The 21134-nt window shown below is 44.1% G+C and overlaps 1 protein-coding gene across 7 annotated transcripts in view; it reads left to right on the top strand.

Moving 5' to 3' along the window:
* LOC102941729 (putative RNA-binding protein Luc7-like 2) overlaps nt 1-13359 on the top strand; it is a 59308-nt gene extending 45949 nt beyond the window's left edge. For 3 of the 7 annotated variants that reach the window (XM_007064066.4, XM_027826455.3, XM_037883215.2), the window contains one exon: nt 12393-13359. In XM_007064066.4, coding sequence (XP_007064128.2) covers nt 12393-12443 — 51 coding nt within the window. In that variant the 3' untranslated portion in view covers nt 12444-13359. Of the gene's footprint in view, nt 1-456; nt 553-12390 lie in introns of all 7 variants that reach the window. The other 4 variants (XM_037883236.2, XM_043544562.1, XR_005223036.2 and 1 more) reach the window with 3 other exon arrangements.
* Nucleotides 13360-21134: the final 7775 nt, after the last annotated feature.

Genomic DNA, 21134 nt, shown 5'->3' with positions numbered 1-21134 from the left:
GAAGTCATGGAACATCTGATAGACAGAGCGGGGAGCTGTTGATTTTGAATGACTCAACTACTGGCACATCCTCATGGATGAATGTTTTTTCTAAACAAGGGGGGCAGGCATGACTTGTGGAAGGGGCTGGAGTTTCCTAGTGGAGCATGTGGCAGAGAGATGGCAACTGAACAGTGGGGTACTGTTCTGTGCTAGGGTCCCACCTTCACCATGCAAAGGAGAACTTGCAGAGAGAGAGAGGGGTTGAGCAGGTTGGACTCTGCCCAGCCCGAAGTGCTGGCAAACCTTAGACTTACAAAAGGGGAGAGATCAGACATGGGGAAGACGAATTTTAAGACTTCTGTTGTTTTCAGAGAGATCTCTCTCTCTCTCAAGTGCTTTAAGAGTAAAGTCACTATGGTTAACAAATTCTTATTAGTCTGTATTGTTCTTCATTAGATCTCTGTTTATTCCTAGGCACCTACACTATGAGCTTCCAGAGCCTTCTGGAAAGCTGCATCCGTTGGGGCCACTTGCCCCTTCCTCCCCCTCTTATCCTGGAGGGTTCTGAAGGTAGGAAATGGGGAGTGGCCCTAACTGCCTTACAATTCATTTTAACCACCAGAGGGGCAGAGAACCTATATTGAACACAGGTTTCACCGTGGTAGCTGTGTTAGTTTGTATCAGCAAAAAGAACGAGGAGTACTTGTGGCACCTTAGAGACTAACAAATTTATTTGAGCATAAGCTTTCACTGTCCTTGATGCTTTCCTCATCTGTTCCCGCCACCCATCTCTTTGGTAAACTTTGGGGCAAATTTTGTTTTTAGTTATTTGTGAAGTTTTTCTTTTAAAAGAGGAGAGCAGATGCTTGTCTGACACGGGTTTTGTCTGGACTGGCAGGAGGGGTTTGGGCCATTTCACACCACCCAGCTGACAGGGGAGGCTCCTCCGGCTCAGTCAACTAAGTCTGGCCATTTGTAAGTCTAGCATCAGCTTCGGCATCTGGTCATCCTCAAGGTTCCAGGGTCTGTCCAGGTTGACCTAAGAGACCTAATGTGCCTAAAGGGGCTCTCTGGCCACTGGATCCAGTTTCCAAAGGATCATGATCAGCAGAGCCAGGATCTGGAGCTGCAAAACCCAGATCTGGGGCTGCAGCAAAGCATGGGTTCAGGCTACAAAAGGAAAAAAAATCCGAATTTTCCAGCTAAGCATAGTTGAGTGGCTGGCAAGTACATATCCAGAGCCAGAATCAACGTGGATCCTAAGTGATAACATGGATCCAGATTCAACAGCCAGATATGAATAACTGCCAAGCATGGTTGCCAAGAAGAGATCAAATTGCTTGGGATGTAGCCAGCATGAGAATCAGACATCTTTAACTATTGAGAGTAATTTGTCTAGTGGTTCTGCACCACTAAGACCAGGGTGGGCAAACGTTTTGGCCCAAGGCCCACACTGGGATGCGAAACTGTATGGAGGGCAGGGTAGGGAACGCTGTGCACATGTTCCCAAACACCCTGGCCCCCATCCTCTATCCTACCCATCTCACTTCCCGCCCCCTGACTGCCCCCCTCAGAAGTCCCCCATCCAACCCCCCCACCCCCCATTCCTTGTCCCCTGACTGCCCCTCCCGGGACCTCAGCCCCTAACCACCCCCCCCATCTAAACCCTCCCGTTCCTCATCCCCTTCCCCCCCCGCCCCCCCGAACCACTGCCCCCAGGGACCCCCTGCCCCTTATCCAACCCCTCCCCCCTGCCCCCTTACCATGCCGCTCAGAGCAGCATGTCTGGCAGCCACGCTGCCCAGCCAGAGCCAGACACGCTGCCACTCTGCCCTGCAGGAGCGTGCAGCCCTGGTGCCCAGAGCACTGCCCGCACGGCAGTGTGGCTGCGGGGAAGGGGGGCTAGCCTCCCTGGCCATGAGCTCAGGGGCCGGGCAGGACGGTCCCGTGGGCCATAGTTTGCCCACCTCTGACTAAGACCATGTTACTGAAATTCCAACACCATGATCTTGGCAGAACTACTTGCCTTATTGATTCTGTACCCAATATAGTGGCTTGAGGAAAAAAATGCATTGTGGAGAAAGCCTTGCAACACTGCAAAGGGGGAAGAACGAGCTTCTGATCAGATCTAAGTTTGCAAGATACAGATGCTGAGATCTGAAAGGCTGAGAACTGATACCTAGATGAGACTCCCTTCAGATCTGAGGGTCTATACCCACTAAAGTTTTATTGATTCTGAGATATTTCAAGTATACAAAGATTTCTCTGCTGTGCAGCTTTTGTAGGAGAGACAGGTTACGGTGTCACAGGATCAGTCTGATCCAGAAAGGATTGCCTTTTGGCTTCTGACCCTTTTTGTAGCCCTCAAATACAAAGGCAAAAAAAAGATACTGAAGTCCAGGGAATTAAAAAGCATGTTGCCAAGGTTCTGCAGAGAAGATACCATGCTGTAGGACCTATTTAAATTTAGAGATGTATATGATGGGCTTTGAGGCCCACTCTGATATCTCCTAGATCAGTGGCTGTCAACCTTTACAGACTACTGTACCCTTTCAGGAGTCTGATTTTGTCGTGTGTACCCCAAGTTTCACCTTATTTGAAAAGTACTTGCTTACAAAATCAGACATAAAAATACAAGTGTCACAACACACTATTACTGAAAAATTGCTTACTTTCTCATTTTGACCATGGAATATAATTATTGTACTTACATTTCAGTGTATAGTGTGTATATATAGAGCATTATAAACAAATTTTAGTTTGTACTGATTTTGCTAGTGCTTTTCATGTATCCTTCTGTAAAAGTAGGCAAATATCTAGATGAGTTGATGTAGCCATTGGAAGACCTCTGCGTACCCCCCAGGGGTACGTGTATCCCTGGTTGAGAACCACTGTTCTAGATCAGACATAAATAGACACATGGATCAATCAACATAACCTCTTGCAAGAGGAAATTTTATCAGAATATTATTGGGCTCTGTATACCTAGCTTCTGGTTCTAAACGAGGAAGGAGTCCAGTGTCTGGGATTGGCTACCAATGACATTACGCCTCCCTCCTATGTGTAGTAGAAACACATATAGGCACTGATATTTAGCTTTACTAAGCGAGCCTTGGCTCTAAGAGTACTCTGGTACAATGGAGCAGTGGACCCGCCTTTCGGGTCTCAGTAAACCTAGCTTCTGTTCATTCCAATTTGGAAGGACCGTTGAACCTAAGGGTTGAAACATCCATTGCCTACACTTAAATGCTGCATAAGGTTTATTTCCTGGCCACAGTGTGAATGAGGTTTGCCACCTCTCATACAGGGTGGACAACAGGACTACATGGCATGGAGAAGTCTGCTGTCTGGTTGTACTAATATCCTGAGGGGCATCATACTTCTGAGTTCCAGAGAAAGAGCTCTCTTTAATTTCCAGAAATGTTCCAGACTTACCCCCCTTTCTGTGCAATTGTTGCATATTTATTTCTTTATACATATCTCTAATTGGAGTTGAAGAAGATCTCAGTCAGTAAAGCTGTACCTTTCTGATCACCATTTCTATGGCAGTAAGTGTTGCCTGGCTGTCATGACTCTCTCCTTGAATGTTTGGGTCTTTGTCTCTATATAGACTTGACCCTCTGTGTGTCTAGATGGTTCTTCCCTAGTAGTTTACACAACTTTCATACTCACTTAGAAAATTTGTGGTCACTAAAGCCTTGATATATTCCAGAACTGTAAGCTTTTCTGCACTTGACAGGTTCCTTATCTATGCAGTTACTTGATAGCTTTAATACCAGGTTATGTCTGAGACTTCAGCAGAACTCTTCAGGACTCTACAACCTTTTCTAGGAACTACTTAGCTAGAATGCCTCAGGATCTTACAGATCCAGGATTTCATAAGATGGGGAAGAGCATGCTTTCCAGAAAATTCTTTATATTCCAGCTGTGTGCAGTAATAGTCTTAGAGGGTGGAAAGGGGTCTTCACCTTCATCTCCATCCACTCCCAGGTTTGTGATCTTGGTGGAAGATGTAGTTCCATGTAAAGACATAGCAGCTGAGTGAAAGACTGCCCTGACCAGCCATGCTCTTCTCCCCGCCATCAAATGCAACTCTGTCTAAATTATGATGGACAGCATTACATGAATGTATCACACACACCACTGAAGAGGAGTTTGCTCTACCAGTTCTGACAGGGAAATTTCCTGTTCACAAAGTCAAATACCTTCATTGGATTGGTTCTGTGTCTCATCTACCAGGGAAAGAAGACGTATTGACAGATTCTTTGAGAAGAGTTTCATTCAACTGTAGAAGTACTCTGTTTGAGGTCTCCATCTTGTATTACCTTGTTCTACAAATGGGTTAAATATGACTAAAGTCCTTTCCAAATAGGGATAATGTGCCTTCCTACGGCTCTGAACCAGAGATAAGTATGTCCTAATGTACCACTCCTTTCCTGCACTTGGAACAGGAAATGCTTTGCATGTTGCCCTTGATTTATTAAACCAAAAGGGATTTTGATGTTAGGTTGGTATAAAGTTATCAGTAGTCGTGGTTAGAGATTGACAAGTCTGTCATTCAGTATCGTGGTTATGATGTATCCATCAAGTCCTGCTTTCCGAACAACTGAGTCTACTGTTTCCATCCAGATTTGAAGTTTCTCTGGTTGACATCTTAACTCTGTATTGTTGAGTCTCTTGATGGAGCGTTTATGCTGATGTCTGAAAGTTGAAAAACGAGCATTTAATCAGTCAGACCTACTCTATGAATCCCTTTCAATTCCCCATCTGAACAATTCCTAAGTTGGTGAACTTGATAAGGCTTCCTTGACTGTTGTTTTGACTATTACATTTGAGATAGTTTTGTGGGTTGTTGTGTTTTTTTTTTTTTTTGTTTTTTTTTAAAGAAACTCCAGCCAAAAGACATTTGGTTGTCATCTTTTCTAACATCTCATACACATTGACAGTCTTTCTTCCTTTAGGAATAACCTTCTCTGTGACAGGGTTGCTCTGTGTACCTCTAGAGCTGCTTGGGGTAGTTATTTTGCTGTAAGAGCTGCATTAAAGTAGACTAAATTCTTTATTGTAATGTTTAGGATGTACTGTAAATGTTGCAGAAGAATAGGTTCATTTGTCTCACCCTAGGTTGTTCCCGTCTAGCATGAGCTGTGGGAATGTAATTTTTATCCTCGTAAACCTCAGAGGTTTCCATTTAAACATTGGTCACATGTTCTCTGGACTGTATCTCTATGAAGATACTATTCTTGATAGTATAGATAGTTTCTGAGATACAAGCCTAATGACTATCTCCTTTAAGTTTCATTCTTACAGAACAGGTGGTCCTGCCCTCATGTCTATCCTAAATGAGATGCCTGGGCTTTCCATCTTATTCTGACCACTTGCATGTCTATATGGACCTACGCCTCATTTACATTCAATGGGGAATTATAGAAATATAGGATGTCCACCTCTCCAGGCTGAGGAAGGATTAAATATACCTGCAACATCCCTGACAGATATTTGTCTAACCATTTCTTAAAACCCTCAATTATATGGATTTCACAAGCTCCTAGATAACCTGTCCCAGTGCTTTACTAACGTTATAGTTAGAAAGCTTTTCCTAATATCCAATCTAAATGTCTCTTGCTGCAAACAAAGCCAATTACCTTTTGGTATCATACTTTGTATATTCAGAAAACTTCGCCATTATTTATATGGGGCCAAAGCTTATCTATAAGAACTGCAAGCCCTTGGAGAGATGGAGCTGACATAAGAGGAGTCAGGCCCTCGTGGTCCAAAGATTGTCCATGTAAAATGCACTGTTTCACAATTATCACCTGACAGGGCTTCAGTCTCCTGGAACTGTCAGCCCTTATCCAGGACAAAAGTAGCATCCATGGCATACCTTCACACTGTCGTCATCACATCATGTTGCATGACTGTTACTGTACCTATATATGTGGTCTTGTTTTATTTTGGCTTTTTTAGCAAAATTTTTCCCTCATTAAGACTACTTTGAGTGCTTACACATATCCATTCCAATTAGGTGTGTGTGCGCCCTGAGCACAGTTGCCAGAATTTTTTCCCCTAGTGGCATCTGTCAGGTCAGCTCTAGCTCCCTATGGTGTTGCACGCTCATAGCTAGAGCCCTGCATGGATACAAAATTAGTATACGCATCCATCCGCAATCTGCAAAAATGGTCTGCAGATATCCACATCCACAGATGTAGATATAAAGTGGATATCGGCAGATTTACAGGACTCTACTCATACCGCTGGTGTAAGAGGCCCTACCAACCCCGCTCCCCCTCAGTTCCTTCTTACCGCCTCTGATGGTTGCCGGAACATCTCATTTGCATAGGGAATTTTCTCCTTGTTTTCCAACTGACTCTCCCGCTTCCTCAATGCCTAGATCCACCTTACCTCAGATCGTTGGGTTCTAAGCACAGTAGAAGTGGGATACACCATCCAATTTTTGTCTACCCCACCTTCTCACCCCCACCTTCTCACCCATCTTCTGGGACCCTTCTCACGAGCAACTCTTAGAACAAGAAGTGCAGTCCCCCATTCAGAAGGGAGCTGTGAAAGAGATTCCATTCCACTTAAGAGGAAAGCGGTTCTATTCCCATTATTTTCTAATCCTGGAAGCCAAGGGTGGTCTCAGATCTAGTATTGGCCTGCATCATCTCAACCACTATCTCAAGAACCTAAATTTCACGTGGTCTCATTGGTTTCCATCATTTACTCACTGGGAGTGGTATGCTGTCCTCTATCGAACAGATGCATACTTCCACATATCAATCTTTCATGGCCACAGAAGGTTCCTAAGATTTGTCATGAACCAAGTTCCTTACCAGTTTGCGATTCTTCTGTTCAGCCTGTCAGCCGCCCCATGTGTCTTCACCTAATGTATGGTTGTGGTGGCGGCCTTCCGCAGAAAAAAGGGAGTTCGCTTATTCCCATACCTAGACAACTGGCTAGTCAGAGGCCAGTCCAGAGCTCAGGTGGAATCCAATATCCATCTCATCCAATCAACCTTCTGGGCACTAGGCCTACTGATAAATGATCAGAAATCCACCCTTCTATAGAGTTCATCAGTGTGATTCTCGACTCCATGCATATGAGGGCCCTACTTCAAAAGTGATTTTCCGGGTCAATTATGGCCCTGAAAATGTCCCTCCAGGTTTATCCAGTTATGACAGCACAAAACTGTCAGGGACTTCTGAGCCACATGGCTTCATGCACATATGTAGTGCAACACGCAAGGCTACATCTCAGACCTCTCTAAGCCTGGTTGGCCATGGTATACTCTCCCTTGCATCATCACCTGGATTTGGTGCTCACTGTTCCTGCTCATGTCCTCGATACACTGACGTGATGGCTGAACCACTGCATAGTATGTATGGGGGTACCCTTTTCACAGCCTCTACTATCCATGTTGCTAGTAGCTGACTCCATGGCCCTTAGCCGGGGAGCACACCTAGGGTCCCTCAGGACTCAGGGCCTCTGGTCTCAGGAAGAGCTTTCCCTGCATATCAATCACAGGGAGTTCAGGGCAATTCATCTAGCCTGTCAGGCATTCTTATCTCACATTACAAACAAAACTGTTTCAGTTCTCACAGACAACATGACAGCGATGTTCTACATCAACAGACATTGCGGCGTGTATGCTCTCCTGTCGTCCGTCCCGTCCCGTTTCTCCCCCGGCGCCCCCCCCCCCCCCCAGCTGTGCAAGTTCTGCATTACAGGCTCGATCAGTCTAGAAGCATCTTACCTTCCGGGAATGCAGAACCAGCTGGTGGATCACCTCAGCAGGTCTTTCTCCTCTCACCAGGAGTGGTCCCTCCAATGGGACATCTTCCAACAGTGAGAGACTCCCCTTATAGACCTGTTGCTACCTGAAACAACAGGAAATGCCACCAGTTTTTTGCTCCCTACGAGGCCACAGCCCAGGGTTTCTGACAGACTCGTTCTTGTTGTCATGGACAAATCACCTGTATTATGCATTCTCTCCTACTTGGCTGATACACAAGGTTCTGATGAAGATTAAGCTGGACCGGGTGCAGGTCATTCTCGTAGTCCCAGCATGGCCCAGACAACACTGGTTCACCACCCTGTTAGGGCTTTCAACAGAGACCTCGCTATTGCTCATGCTACTCCCAGACCCGATCTCCCAAGATCACGGTTGACTGCTTCATCTGAACTGCTTCATCTGAACCTCAGCTCTCTTCATCTAACACTAGCATCTAAGCTAGCAACGTGCTTGTTGCACCTCTCCTGGAAAGTGGCCACCTTAGTAGCCATCACTTCAGCCAGAAAGGTTTCAGAAATTGGGGCACTTACATCCGAACTCCCATATATGATCTTCAAGGATAAGGTTCAGCTGCTGCTACACCCGCCGTTCCTCCCAAAGCAATTCCATTGCAGTCAAGCAATCTTCCTGACGGTATTCTACTCTAAACCGCATGTGAACAGAGAGGAACAACGCCTATGCTTTTTGGATGTTATGCGGGTTCTGGTTTTCTATATACAAAGGACCAAACCATTCCACAGATTGACTCCGCTGTTCATAGTGATAGAGAATGAAGGGCCTTCCCATCTTCGCTCAGAGAAGTTCATCCTGGATTACTTTATGCATCCTGGCATGTTATGAACTCAGACGTATCATCCCTAGCTAACTTGACTGCTCGTTTCACACGATTGCAGTCCTCTTCGGCCACTTTCCTAATGCAGTTCCCTGTTCAGGACATCTGCAGAGTGACAACTTAGTCATCCGTGCACATATTCTCAACGCACTATGCCATCACCCAACTAGCTAGAGACAATGCCAACTTCAGCTGCGCAGTCTTGCTGTCAGGCTGTCCTTGAACTACAAGCTCATCTCTACAACTGCTTGTGAGTCACCTAAATTGGAAAGGACATGTGCAAGCACTTGAAGGAAAAAAAACATGTTATTAACCTTTCTGTAACTGTTGTTCTTCAAGATGTATTGCACATGTCTATTCCAAAACCCACCGTCAGTCCCCTCTCATCGGAGTCAGTCGGTAAGAAGAAACTTAGGGGGAGCAGAGTCAGCAAGGCCCTTTATACCAATGCTGTGAGTGCGCAACACCAGAGGGTGCTTGGAGCCAACTTGATAGACATGTGCAACACCTCTCTACAAACAACAGTTACAGAAAGGTTAATAACCAGGGTGGTTTTTTTTGTTTTTTTTTTGTTTTTTTTTTGAGCGAGAATTTTGGTCACTTCTGTTCACTCTATGCAGAGCTGATGCTTGTTTTAAGTATTCTGTTGACCTTGTTTACCCAGAACTGTTCAGCCTACCTTCTTGCGGGTTGTACTGCTTACTAAACTCCCACAAATGGGAATGTGCAGATGCCACTCAGAAGAAATGAAGATTATTTACCTGTAACCGGAATTCTTCGAGATGAGGGTCTGCATACTCTCTCTCTCTCTCACACACACACCCACACCCACCCACACCCACACACCCTTCCCTACGTCTGGAGTGTCTCAGGTTAAGAATTCCAAAATTAGTGGAAAGAACTGGAGAGCAGGTAGGGCCACTTTCCCTTTCTATCCTCAAAAATCCAGGGTGGGTGGAGGAGAGAGGGGAGAATGGCCTCAACAGACACTGCTTTCCAGAAGGTACTGAAAACTCACAGCACAGGTGCCATGATTCCCATAGTGTGAATATGCAGAGGCTCATCTCAAGGGAGTCCAGCTACAAGTAAGTAACCTTCATTTCCTTGCTTTCCTGCCACTTTGTCCCACTGGCTTGGTGGAGCTCTGGGAAGCAACTGGGGTGTGGGGTGCGCAGTAGGGCTCAGACACTGATTTGGGGGTGTAGGGCCTCTGGGTGGTGGCACCCTAAGTCTCAAGGTAGAGTGTCAAACAGGTCTGAACCTGAATGTGTATCCATAGTCCCAGAGCTAGAGACAGTGACTGGATTCTACCCAGACCCAGTTGATTTGGAAGCGCAATGGGATGTGGTGATTGGATCCACTCATAACAGACTGACCATACAGGGTGGTAACTGGGCCAAGTTGTAACAACTCTTATAATTTCTTAATTCTTTGGTCTGTAGTTTGAGTTACTGTGTGTAACTGATACTATGTACTTCTATATGACCCTCCATCTGAGGGCCTCCAGATGTTTTTTAAATATTTAAGTTTCACAAAAACTCCTGTGGAGTAATCCCCATTTTACAGGTGGGGGAACTGAGGTTGTCACTTATCCAAGCTCAAAAAGGAAGTCTGCATCAAAACTTGGGAACAGATTGTAGATCTTGTCCTCTGAAGAGTTAAGATAGTGAGACACTAATACAAACTCTCAACACCATTCCGTTAGTGGAGACAGGGCAATCTCCTATATTAGTTTAAGTACACAGGATTTCTTGATCACTATAATAATTTCCCTTTCCATCATTTAGTTTTTTTATAACCCTGGAAAGCTTCGGGGGTACTATCACTTAGAGCCTTTTCGTCTATAGATTCAAAGTGCTTTACAAAGGGGAGTAAGTATTAACCCCTTATGGGGCTGGGAATATGAGACACAGATTTTTACTTGATTAAAGGTATACCACAAATCTGCAGAAGAAAATTCCTGACTGTCTGGCAGAGTTCCTGAAAGTTCAAATAATTATAGTTAAGCATCTAAAAAATAAAATTACTCAAAAATGCTAATTTTCATGAGTACGGATGAATAAAACAACTCTGGAGTCTGTAAACAAAGCTGTTCTTGAGGGATGGCATTCCAAAAACTAGAAGACTTCAGTAGTTTGCTTTCTGTTTATAAAAAGAGGGAAAGAAAAATGTTTCATATCTCAAACTCACTGTCTTATCAACCTCAAAGTGTGCCAGAAAATTCTCCTTGGGCTGAAGACCACACATGAGAAATTTCAGGCAGAAACTTTTATTGGTGAAAGTTTCAGGGGAAAGGGTCAAAATCAGAATTAATGAAAAGCAAGTTGCAACGTTAAGCTTAGCTCCCTAATAAATGACAGGTTTCAGAGTAGCAGCCGTGTTAGTCTGTATCCGCAAAAAGAACAGGAGTACTTGTGGCACCTTAGAGACTAACAAATTTATTTGAGCATAAGCTTTCATGGGCTACAGCCCACTTTATCAGATGCACAGAATGGAACATATAGTAAGAAGATACCTATATACACATACAGAGAACATGAAAAGGTGGAAGTTGCCATACCAACTCTAAGAGGCTAATTAATTAAGATGAGCTGTTATCAGCGGGGGGGAAAAAAACGTTTGTAGTGATAATCAAGATGGCCCATTTCAGACCGTTGACAAGAAGGTGTGGGGATACAGATTCAATTTGTGTAATGACCTATCCACTCCCAGTCTCTATTCAAGCCCAAGTTAATGGTATCTAGTTTGCAAATTAATTCCAGTTCAGCAGTTTCTCGTTCGAGTCTGTTTTTGAAGCTTTTCTGTTGCAAAATTGCCATCTTTAAGTCTGTTACTGAGTGACCAGAGAGGTTGAAGTGTTCTCCGACTGGTTTTTGAATGTTATGATTCCTGATGTCAGATTTGTGTCCATTTATTCTTTTGCATAGAGACTGTCCAGTTTGGCCAATGTACATGGCAGAGGGGCATTGCTGGCACATGATGGCATATATCACATTGGTAGATGTGCAGGTGAACGAGCCCCTGATGGCGTAGCTGATGTGATTAGGTCCTATGATGGTGTCACTCGAAGAGATATGTGGACGCTGTTGGCAACGAGCTTTGTTGCAAGGAGATAGGTTCCTGGGTTAGTGTTTTTGTTGTGTGGTGTGTGGTTGCTGGTGAGTATTTGCTTCAGGTTGGGGGGCTGTCTGTGAGCGAGGACTGCTCTGTCTCCCAAGATCTGTGAGAGTGAGGGATCGTCTTTCAGGATAGGTTGTAGATCTTTGATGATGCGCTGGAGAGGTTTTAGTTGGGGGCTAAAGGTGACGGCTAGTGGCATTCTGTTATTTTCTTTGTTGGGCCTGTCCTGTAGTAGGTGACTTCTGGGTACTCTTCTGGCTCTGTCAGTCTGTTTTTTCACTTCAGCAGGTGGGTATTGTAGTTTTAAGAATGCTTGATAGAGATCTTCTGGGTGTTTGTCTCTGTCTGAGGGATTGGAGCAAATGCGATTGTGTCTTAGAGCTTTGCTGTAGACAATGGATCGTGTGGTGTGTCCTGGATGGAAGCTGGAGGCATGTAGGTAAGTGTACTTCAAAAATGCTGACTCTGCCAGTCTACTGTTTTTAAATTGGATATGGGGGGCGGGGGTGTCTGTGTTTCCTGACGGCTTCTCATGTATTTGTCTATATGGAACCAAACTGGGGTCTGTCTGCAAAAGATAAATACAAAATTTTAACACAACATGTTTTTTGTGGCAGCAACAGATTCATGACTAATTTGGGTTCTCAAATGTATTGCACTTTTCAGATCCTCAAAAGAAAGATCTTCCAGAGACAAAGAACGGTCAAGAGATCATGACAGAACATCACGTGACAAAGACAGGAGCTCAAGAGAGAGGTCACCCCGAGATAACAAAGACAGGAAACGTTCATATGAAAGTGCTAATGGCCGATCAGAAGACCGGAGGAGCTCAGAGGAGCGCGAAGCAGGGGAGATATAACTGCTGTACAGTCACCGGATCCTCTAGCTTCCTATGGAGTTGCATACTATGGTTTAGTTTACAGTTGTTCAAAGGGACACCAGTGAGCAGTTCCAGACACTGATCCAACTAGGGTAGATGTACAGTATATAAAAGTGGTTATAACTAAGTCTGAATTGAACCCCTTCAATTGATGATGCCTAAAGCTGTGTCCTTGACTTTGACCAAGCTGTAAAACTTCTCTGAACGATTTCTCTTTATCCAGGATGACAGTTTTATGTACCAAGGTGCAGCTCTCACTGTTTTACTCTCCTTTCCAAAGCAAGTTAAATAGTGACAAATTATATTGTACTACTTGCCTTGGGTGCTCTCAAACCTTTATAAAATTCTCTAATTCTGGTCCAGTCCAAACAGCAGCATTGAACGCTTTTTTAAGAGGGCGGGTGGGTACTAAACTTTTATTCTAAGGTTGTTTCCCAATGATTGTATGGGAACCTAGGAGTTGGTTACAGTCAGAGCATTTAGACTGGAATATGTGCCAGAGAAAGCTGAAATGTCGTTTTTTACAGTGCCTATTTAGACTGGGGAATTGAACAGCTGTTGCATTACATCTTTTTTTATTTTTATTGAAATTTTGAAATCAAAGCCAGTCCCATCTTTCTGTACCATTCGGTATGTGTTCAGTATATTTGGGTTTTTTTCCATAAGGACTTTTTCTGCTTTTTCTTGTGGGATGTAAGCTGTACATCCTTAATTGTAAAAATAAATAAATAAAATAAAAAAATTAAAAATAAACTGCATTGTCCGTTAAGTTAAACATTGAGCACCTTGGTGTCTCAAGGTGAATGTGGCTAATTATTTGTGTATGTTCTTTAGTTAGGTAAATTGTATGAGAAGAAACAGTACAGAACTTTCTCATTTGGAGAAAAATGTTTTAAATACACAACTCTACTACTGGAAGTTCTGTCTTTCTGATGAGACCTAAAACAGACCATGACTACTCCAAGATCATGAAGAGACAAAAGCTCTTAAAATCCGTGTCCTGGCTGTTACCAATTCATACCTTTAGCGGCTTCAACTTGAAAAAGTTAGTCTTTACTTCTCCTCCTAAAAATGAACATTGTGTTGCTGACACGGAATGTGATCCATGTTCCACCCCAGAGGCAGTTGCGTTTCTGTTGAGAGTGAGTGATTCCTTATAAAGGGACCCTTTTGGGATCCTGCACAACGAAAGGTGCTTTAGAAATGTAAGTTATGTTTATATTTATTTGTCCTAGTTTGAATTTCTGCACCCTTGAACTACACAGTGGTGTAGTGATATACTGTCGTTGTTCAAAAAGTACCACAGTGCGTCCTTCGTACCCTCAGGTAAGGGCACATGTGAGCCCTTGCAACACAGACATATGGCATGTTTTTGCCCCCTCCTATCTAGTGACTGTTACTGCATGTATTTCTTTTTCATTGGGTTACTGTACCATTCAGTTTATACCCCAGTCCTGAAATGGGCAGCACAGTTGCTCTGTACTAATCAGGTATGCCAGTGTAGTTCTAGCAGTATTTTATCCTAAGATAGACGGTATGGGCAGGGCACATTTACATTTTAAACTATATGTAGGAGCGTCATAGATGCTCAGAAGGAACTGAAATTTGTTTTTGTACCCTGTGTGGCACATTCCATCCTTCTTTTAGGTCAGTGACTTCAGGAACTTACAAAGATGTTACAGCAGTTTTGGTGGAACAAATTTTACAATGCCATGAAAACATTCTTAAATCTGGAGCATGAATTTCCTTCTCCAGCAGTGTTTTGTGAAATTGTCTATATTTCCACGTGCACTGTAAATACCAATCACCACCATCTGTCCGTCTAGCACAGAAACCTACTGTGACACTGCACCCCATATTCTTCACAGTGATACGATTATGATATGTTTATGGCATAATTATGATGCATTGTGTGCAAGATGGGTCGTGTAAGGTGTCATTGAAAAGGTTATGATATGCTCAATATGATTATCCTATTTGTATGCATGCATCGTTTTTGTATCTGAAGTTATAAATACTGACTATGTATCTGTACTTCAAATGTAGTTCCACCTGGGTATCACCCACTAGACAAGTGGGAAGCTGGTGGTTAGAGAGTCTACATGTAACTGCAGCTGTGTCTGTCCCTACCTGTGTGAATGCTGATGAAAGTGCAGGCTGGAGGGTTTTGAAGCTTGTCACAGCAATACAGTGTGAAAGGAAGCCCAGGTTGGTAGGTCAGATGGCTCAGTGGTATCCCAGTTCCAGGTAGCATCCCGGGGGGAACCCATCACAGTGGCATGGTCATACTGGATTAAATGCACAGCTTGTTGTTCTGAGTGAGATTTGCACTTCATACACTAGTGATGATTTTAAGTCCTATTTAAGTGTGGTGGCTAGAGATCAAAGAGTTAACCAGTTTGTTATTTTCTGTTTGCTTATTTCGGGCAAGAGAAGTAGAGACAGAAAAACAGGAAAATGAGTGAAACTAGTAAGAAACTGGAGCATATTGCAGGCAGAAGAGAGAGAAAAAGAACACAAGACTTTTAGAATTAAAATCATTATAGATAAAAGAAGTGGAAACAGAGAATGCCAGGCAAGAAGCTGCACACCGAAAGGCCATGGAATTGCAAGCCAAAGAAATCAAGGCCAGAAACTAGCCATGGAAGAGAAGGAAGAAGAGAGAACTCACCAGCTGCACTTGATAGAGAAGCAGAACCAGAGTCCCCACACACCAGGGAGTCCCACCTCTCCAAAAATCCACAAATGGGAATGGTTGTGTCCTGCATACAGTGAGGCAGGATATTGCTAAATATTTAATCAGCTTCGAGAGGCTGTATGTATTTCATGAGATTCCTGAGGACCAAAAGATGCACACTTTGGTTACAAAGGTGTCCTGGAGAGCTCTGGATATATTCAACAAGATGCCAATTAGAGATGCTTCAGGTTATGGTAAATTCAAGGAAATGGTTTTAAAACCATTTCAGATGACACCTGAAACATATAGAGTAAAATTTCAAAGCCTTAAGAGGGGTGCTGGGATGAGTAATGTGGTATCTGTGAACCAGATGAAAGATTTGATGGAAAAGTGGGTAAGGGGAAAAAGTGTTACAAGTTTTGAAGGAATGTATGATCTTGTTGCTCAGGAACATTTCCTGAGTATATGTAAAGATGATGTGAAACAGTGTTGATGGGATAAAAAGATGAAAACTGTTGATGAAGTGGCTACCCTACATGATGAATTTGAGAAAGCTCAAGCATCTAATGCTAACAAACCACAGACGGAGGGGTTTAAACCTGGTGGAAAGCAAGATCACTGCTTTACCCTTTGGAAGAAGGAGGGTGATCAGAAGGCAGGGCACTCATCTCTTCCCCACACCCCGAACCCTACCGCCATAAAAACAGGAGAACCCAGAAGTAATTCCACAGAGCACCTGAGGAATAAATGTCCCAAATTGAAGGAAAGTAAGCCTGGTTGTCTGAGGCCCCAGAGGGGACCCAGGTAGAAACACCCATAATTTACCTCACAAGCTTGAGGGAAACAAGGCCTGATGAACCAGACAGGTAACACGTTAAGGCTGTCAATGGCATAGTGCGCCTGGGGTGGAGGGATACTGGGACCCAGATTTCTCTGGTCCAACCAAGTGTGGTCCCAGGGGCTAGTATTTTGCATCACCAAATGGCCAAGATAAAGGGGGTTGGTCTGGACAGGTTCCCCATGCCAGTAGCAAAAGTTCATGTGGAGTGGAAAGGTTTGGAAGGCGATTTAATTATAGTAATTCTAGAGGACGTTCCAGCAGACATGTTGGTAGGGAACGATTGTTTCCACAAGGCCAACTCTGTTGGTGTGGTAACCTGCAGCAAAAAGGAGTATTGTGTTTGGGTCCTCAAAGGGGGAGGAGAGGGTATTGTCTATCAGCGAGAAGGCTGTTCCAGCTGGTAGCTACAAGCCTGTTGCAGCTAAATCCGTGACACAACCTGTTCTAGAGAACACGGAGGTGTCTCTCTCCGAGGGGAGCATGGAGAAGGATGATGGAACCTTAGAAACAACTGAAGAGATGGATGGGGGTTCCATTGACACTACAGTGCAGGGGGGCAGCATGCTCCCAAGTCGGGGAAAGGCAGAGTCAGGCCTCTATCCAACTGAAAGCAACACATCCCCAAGGGCTGGAGAGATATCAGTAACTGAGGACATTGTCCCAAGTGTTAAGTGTCAGGGATTCGCAGCTAAGCAAAAGGCAAGACCCCACTCTAGAGAACATAAGGAAATGTGTCCTGGTGGGAACTCCAGGAAAGGAGTGGGGGAGAAGTGTTTTTTTGTGGTGGTGGTGTTTTTTTGAAGAGGATGGGAAGCTGTATAGAGAGGTTTCTGTGGGAAGAAACAGAGGCCGCGGGCAGCCCTATAAGCAGTTGGTTTTAGCCACCAGCACTCTGGAGAAGTGATGCTGGTAGCACATGATGGTCCTTTTGCGGGTCACTTGGGGATACAGAGGACTTAGGATAAAGACAGGTTTCAGAGTAACAGCCGTGTTAGTCTGTATTCGTAAAAAGAAAAGGAGTACTTGTGGCACCTTAGAGACTAACCAGTTTATTTGAGCATGAGCTTTCGTGAGCTACAGCTCACTTCATCGGATGCATAGCATATCGTGGAAACTGCAGAAGACATTATATACACACAGAGACCATGAAACAAAACTTCCTCCCACCCCACTCTCCTGCTGGTAACAGCTTATCTTGATGATCACTTTAGATAAGCTGTTACCAGCAGGAGAGTGGGGTGGGAGGAAGTTTTGTTTCATGGTCTCTGTGTGTATATAATGTCTTCTGCAGTTTCCACGATATGCTATGCATCCGATGAAGTGAGCTGTAGCTCACGAAAGCTCATGCTCAAATAAACTGGTTAGTCTCTAAGGTGCCACAAGTACTCCTTTTTAGGATAAAGAGGAATTTCTACTGACATGAGAGATTATTGCATGTCTTTTGTAGTGTGTCAAGAGAGGGAAAGACGCATAGGACTCCAGAAAGCTCCCCTGCATCCCTTAACTGTCATACAGGAGACATTTCTCAGGGTGGCAATGGACACTGTGAGGCCTATTCCATGCCCAGCTCGGAGGGGGAACAAGTATTTCTTAGTGCTGATGGATTTTGCCAGTAGTTATTCTGAGGTAGCTGTTCTGTCTAATATAGAAGCTGAGACGCTGGCAAGAGCCCTTCTCACTAGTCAGCAGAGTGGGCTTCCCTAAGGAGATTTTGTCTGACTGGGGGGCTAATTTTATGTCACAGATATTCAACGAGCTATGGAAGGTGTGTGGTGTGAAACAACTTAAGGCTGCCCCTTATAGCCCCTAGGCCCATGGGTTGGTGGAAAGGTTGAATGGGACCCTAAAATCCATGCTGGTAATGTATGCCAAGAAAAGGGGCCAAAACAGGGACAAGTTATTGCCATTGCTGTTGTATGTTTACAAAAAGGTAACCCCAGGCGTCCACAGCGTTTTCTCCATTTGATCTTTTAGATGGGAGAAAAGTAAGGGGACTGCCTGATCTCATTAAAGACGCATGGGAAGGGAGCAATGAGGTGAGGGAATAACCAATATCTGAATATGTTGGGTGGTTCAGGAAGGAGTTAAAGGACATGATGGAAGTCGTCCAAGCCAACCTCCAAGACAGGCCAAACAAAAGGCCCGGTATAACAAAAATATGTGTAAATGCGCTTTTAACAGGAGATTTGGTGATGGTACTTAGCCCCATGAAAAAATTCAAAATGCAATACTGCTGGGAGGGGCCCTTCAAGGTGCTATAAGTGGCAAATGAAGACACATCAAATTAGGCAGCCCCATGAGGATGCTATTCCCACAGCTTGTACACATGAACCGTCTCAAAGCCTGTCACAGCAGGGAGACTGTAGTAAACATGATCTGTTGTGTGGAAGGGGAAACTGAGGCACACCCACTCATTGATTTGATGGCTGAATGCCAAGGTGGTTCAACTCTGGAAAGCATTGGGATTTGCAGAGCGCTAACACCAGTGAAAGGGGGGAGGTGTTAGCTGTGCTGCAAGGATACAGTGAGGTATTTTACAAGACGCCGGGAAGAACACTTACTAACCCATAAAAGCCTCATCAAAGGGACACAACCTCCCCTTTCCAGGCCTTACAGAGCCACTGGCAAGGTTCAAGAGCAAATTCATATAGATATACAAAGCGTGTTGGACCTGGGAGTAATTAAGGAATCTGACAGCTCATGAGCATTCCCGGCGGTCTTGGTCCCCAAAAAGGATCGCACTGTAAGATTTTGTGTGGACTATAGAAAACTTAGTGCTGTTGCTGTAACAGACGTGTACTGCATGCCAAGAACTGACGATATGCTGGATGTACTGAGCCAAGCCAACTACCTCAGTACTTTTGATTTAACTAGAGATGACTGGAAGATCCCTGTGGAGGAGGAGGCACAGCAAAAATCCACTTTTATAAATGATACCGGGCTCTACAAATTCACAGTGTTACGTTTTGGTTTGGTCAATGCTGGTGCAACCGTCCAGAGACTGGTCGACAGAGTGTTAAACGGTTTACAGAATTTTGCAAGGGAATACATAGGTGATATAGTGGTGTTCAACACATGGGACAACCATAAAAAGGACGCGATAAAACCCTCTACATGCAAAATAGGAGCAGCCAAAGTCCTTTATTTAGGGCACTGGGTTGGAGGGGGGCAAATATCCCCTGACCCTCTTAAAGTGGAAGCCATTGTAAATTGGTCTGTGCCCCTAACTAAAAGACAGGTCCAATCCTTCATAGGCCTGGCAAACAACTAAAGAAGGTTTGTGGTGTGGTTCAGCTACATATCCCCAATCACAGATTTGTATAAAAAGCACCAACCTAATAATGTGATTTGGTCAGGGGTGTGCAACAAAGATTTTGATAAGGTTAAGGCACTCTTGTCTGCAAAGCCTGTGCTAGCCAGACTGGTAGTCTGGTGGCAGAGGGGTGGCCACGGCAAGGAAACAGCCATGTGGCCTGGCTGGATGGACGTCTGGTTTTTTTTAAAGATTGAAACAAAGAGAAGCGCTGAGCACCTCTCTGGCTTGTAGGAAAAGAGTGGAGTAGAGTCTGTGTATGTAGCTTGCTTACTCACTTCATTGCCCTCCCAAAATACAACATGGTTTTACAAAAGGTAGATCGTGCCAAACCAACCTGATCTTCTTTGAGAAAGTAACAGATTTTTTAGACAAAGGAAATGCAGTGGATCTAATTTACCTAGATTTTAGTAAGGCATTTGATACCGTGCCACATGGGGAATTATTAGTTAAATTGCATAAGACTGGGATCAACAGGAAAATTGAAAGGTGGATAAGGAATTGGTTAAAGGGGAGACTACAACGGCTCCTACTGAAAGGTGAACTGTCAGGCTGGAGGGAGGTTACCAGTGGAGTTCCTCAAGGATCGGTTTTGGGACCAATCTTATTTAATCTTTTTATTACTGACCTCGGCACAAAAAGTGGGAGTGCGCTAATAAAGTTTGCGAATGATACAAAGCTTGGAGGTATTGCCAATTTAGAGAAGGACAGGGATATCCTACAGGAGGATCTGGATGACCTTGTAAATTGGAGTAATAGTAATAGGATGAAATTTAATCGTGAGAAGTGTAAGGTCATGCATTTAGGGATTAATAACAAGAATTTTAGTTATAAGCTAGGGATGCGTCAATTAGAAGTAACGGAGGAGGAAAAGGACCTTGGAGTATTGGTTGATCATAGGATGACTATGAGCCACCAATGTGATGTGGCCGTGAAAAAAGCTAATGTGGTCTTGGGATGCATCAGGAGAGGTATTTCCAGTAGGGATAAAGAGGTTTTAGTACCGTTATACAAGGCACTGGTGAGACCTCACCTGGAATACTGTGTGCAGTTCTGGTCTCCCGTGTTTAAGAAGGATGAATTCAAACTGGAACAGGTACAGAGAAGGGCTACTAGGATGATCTGAGGAATGGAAAACTTGTCTTATGAAAGGAGACTCAAGGAGCTTGGCTTGTTTAGCCTAACTAAAAGAAGGTTGAGGGGAGATATGATTGCTCTCTATAAATATATCAGAGGGATAAATACCGGAGAGGGAGAGGAATTATTTAAGCTCAGTACCAATGTGGACACAAGAACAAATGGATATAAACTGGCCACCAGGAAATTTAGACTAGAAATTAGATGAAGGTTTCTAACCATCAGAGGAGTGAAGTTTTGGAATAGCCTTCCAACGGAAGCAGTGGGGGCAAAAGATCTATCTGGCTTTAAGATTAAACTCGATAAGTTTATGGAGGAGATGGTATGATGGGATAACATGGTTTTGGTAATTTAAATATTCATGGTAAATAGGCCTAATGGCCTGTGATGGGATATTAGATGGGGTGGGATCTGAGTTACCCAGGAAAGAATTTTCTGTAGTATCTGGCTGATGAATCTTGCCCATATGCTCAGGGTTTAGCTGATCGCCATATTTGGGGTCGGGAATGAATTTTCCTCCAGGGCAGATTGGAAGAGGCCCTGGAGGTTTTTCGCCTTCC

This window comes from Chelonia mydas, chromosome 1, assembly GCF_015237465.2.
Source record: "Chelonia mydas isolate rCheMyd1 chromosome 1, rCheMyd1.pri.v2, whole genome shotgun sequence".
NCBI lineage: Eukaryota > Metazoa > Chordata > Testudines > Cheloniidae > Chelonia > Chelonia mydas.
This window is presented reverse-complemented; position numbering and strand designations above follow the sequence as displayed.